General features: G+C 57.6%; 1 protein-coding gene across 1 annotated transcript; it reads right to left on the bottom strand.

The window, feature by feature from the left end:
* Positions 1-320: 320 nt before the first annotated feature.
* LOC114056727 (glutamine-rich protein 2-like) lies at positions 321-2,046 on the bottom strand. Its single transcript, XM_027882160.1, has 5 exons — positions 1,923-2,046; positions 1,627-1,701; positions 1,166-1,321; positions 902-1,017; positions 321-714 (listed from the first exon to the last, which is right to left on the bottom strand). The coding sequence occupies exons 1-5, from the start codon at positions 2,022-2,024 to the stop codon at positions 645-647; spliced, it is 519 nt and encodes a 172-aa protein (XP_027737961.1). The 5' UTR covers positions 2,025-2,046; the 3' UTR covers positions 321-644.
* Positions 2,047-2,219: the final 173 nt, after the last annotated feature.

The following is a 2,219-nucleotide window of genomic DNA, read 5'->3' as shown; positions in this document are numbered from 1 at the left end:
CTGTTCTTTCTTTCCCCAGGGCCAGGTGAGCTGAGCCATGGCTATGGCAGAAACCAGACAAAAGTCATCACATCTGGTTTCAGTGACCTTGAGGCAGAGTCCTGGGCTGGGCAGAGAAGTGCAAGAGGAGCTATAAAGCCTGTTAGACCTGGGGCAATCACTGACCTTCCACAGCCTTCCCTCTACTCTGACCAGACCCACAAGGTCCCTCTGACCCCACCAGAGATGAGCTCCTCTTGCTAGGACAGGGCTGTCCTGCCTCCCAGGAGCCAGGGATGTGTCCTCAGGTCCCCTACCTTTGGCTCTGCTCTGTGTCCTTGCTGGGGAGCAGTGGCGGCAAAGATGGGAGTGTCTCAGGTTTCCTGAGGAGGGCAAAAGCCACAGGTGGGTAACAGGGGACAAACAACCCACACCTGCTCGGGGCAGGACCCCAAAACCCACAGCCTTGTACCTCACAGATTCCCCTGCTGGCAGCCCTTGGGGACAAGGCCTCACCCTCCCTCCTGATGGGCTGAGGAGGGGGCTCAGCAGAGTCAGACCCTCCCAAGCTGACACCCTCACCCCTGTGCCTGGCACAGCGGGTCACCCCTGGCACCCATTGCCCCCATCCCACTGACGCAGCCCCCCCGAAGCAGAGCTGATACTCACGGGCCAGGAACCTGCATTTTGACCGTGCGGTCACAGGACAGGCACGTGAAAGGGACTGGTAGCTGCCTAAGGATGGGGAGAGACAAGGGCTGGGTGAGCTCCTGGGGGGCCACAGCTTCATCAGCATCGCACCTGTTCGTTAGGCGGCTAAATTGGTGCAGTGCCAGGGTAGCACATGGGCAGTGTCTGGGACAGCTGGACGGAACAGGACCATGGTTGTCCCCAAAGCCATTGCCATCCCCATCCCACTCACTTCCTCAACCCAGCAGCGCTGTCACCCTCTGCCGTCTTCTTCTCAAGCTCCTTGATGCTCTTCTGCCAGGTCTCCTCCATCTGTTTATGGAAATCCTTCAGCTCCTGGCGATCCAGCTGTGGACAGGTGCACACCCTCAGCCAACTGCCCCGGCATGGATCATGGCGAGCTCCAGGAAACAGTCTTGGAGGGAGACCCTCAGGAGATGCTGTCTGAGGCCCCAAAGGTGCCAGTTTCACACGGCAGGGATGAGGCACTGCTCACCTTGTTTCCTATCATGTCACTGAGCTCCTGCTGAATCTGATTCCAGTGTTGATTCTGTCCTGACATCTGGGCTTGCATCTCCTGCATCCTCTGATCCAGCCGCTCCATGCTTGCCTCAAACTGGGTGGAACTGACTTTGCTGCCCAAGGCAACTTTCTAGCAGAGGAGAAAGGCAGCAGTGAAGAGAGGAAAGGGTTGAGGAATGACCGGCAGGGCCAGGGCATGTCAGGGGCACAGGGAGAAGCACTCCCTCCGTGCCATCGTGCCCCTTTCAGGGCCGGTTGGCACCATCCACCACATCACACCCATGGGGTTGGTCCCACTAGCGGAGGGGCAAGAGACCTGCACATGTTCTGGAAATCCTCCCTCTCCCAGGCCACTTCTGCCACCCAGCCCCCAAGGGACACCGGGCATTTCTCCAGGAATCCCTGGGCTGGCACAGAGGTCCCTCAAGACAGTACCATATCCTTTGCCACCAACATGTTCTGCTCATCTGCTTTGTCCTTCTTCAGTGTCTCCAAGGACTGGAACAGCATCTTTCAACACAGAAAGCAGCCCATGAATCCACAGCAGGGGTGGAGCTGCCTCCTGGTCAGCTGAGCATTCCCTGCTCTCCCTACCCAAAGTCTTCTGGGAAAGGGATTTGGAACGTGCTCAGGGCTGTGAACAGGTTGGCAAGGGGATAGATTCTTTGTGGTGCCCTGCCTGGAGTCTGCCTGGGGGATGCTCTGAGCCCACAGGACTTTCAGTCACACACCTCAATATCTTTCTGCTTTTGCTCACAGTCCTTCTGGAGGCTCACTGAGACCAAGCTGAGCTCCTCACAGTCCCCCTGAATCTTCCTGATCTTCTTCACCATGTGCTGCAGCAGCTGCTGGTCCTGCTCCAGGGAGGAAGAAAAGATGATGCTTAAAAAGGGTGGCTGGTTCCACGAGCCCACAGTGCCAACAGGACATTGGCACCAAGGCTTTCATTTCCTTCCATGCTGCTGACTGGTCCCAGCCAGCCTGGGGGCACTGAGGGGCTCCCCCACATTTTACAGCAAAGCAGAGTC

This window comes from Empidonax traillii, unplaced genomic scaffold (assembly GCF_003031625.1).
Source record: "Empidonax traillii isolate 1590-97213 ecotype Southwest subspecies unplaced genomic scaffold, ASM303162v1 scaffold101:size1699134, whole genome shotgun sequence".
NCBI classification, from domain to species: Eukaryota; Metazoa; Chordata; class Aves; order Passeriformes; family Tyrannidae; genus Empidonax; species Empidonax traillii.
Note: the sequence above shows the minus strand (reverse complement) of the source record. Positions and strands in the feature narration are given on the sequence as shown.

Coding starts and splice junctions, on each gene's coding strand:
- LOC114056727 (XM_027882160.1), bottom strand. CDS start 2,024: ATGGTGAAGAAGATCAGGAAGATTCAGGGGGACTGTGAGGAGCTCAGC. Junction 1,702..1,922: donor AAAAGCAGAAAGATATTGAG/GTGTGTGACTGA, acceptor CTGTGTTGAAAG/ATGCTGTTCCAGTCCTTGGA. Junction 1,322..1,626: donor TGTTGGTGGCAAAGGATATG/GTACTGTCTTGA, acceptor CTCCTCTGCTAG/AAAGTTGCCTTGGGCAGCAA.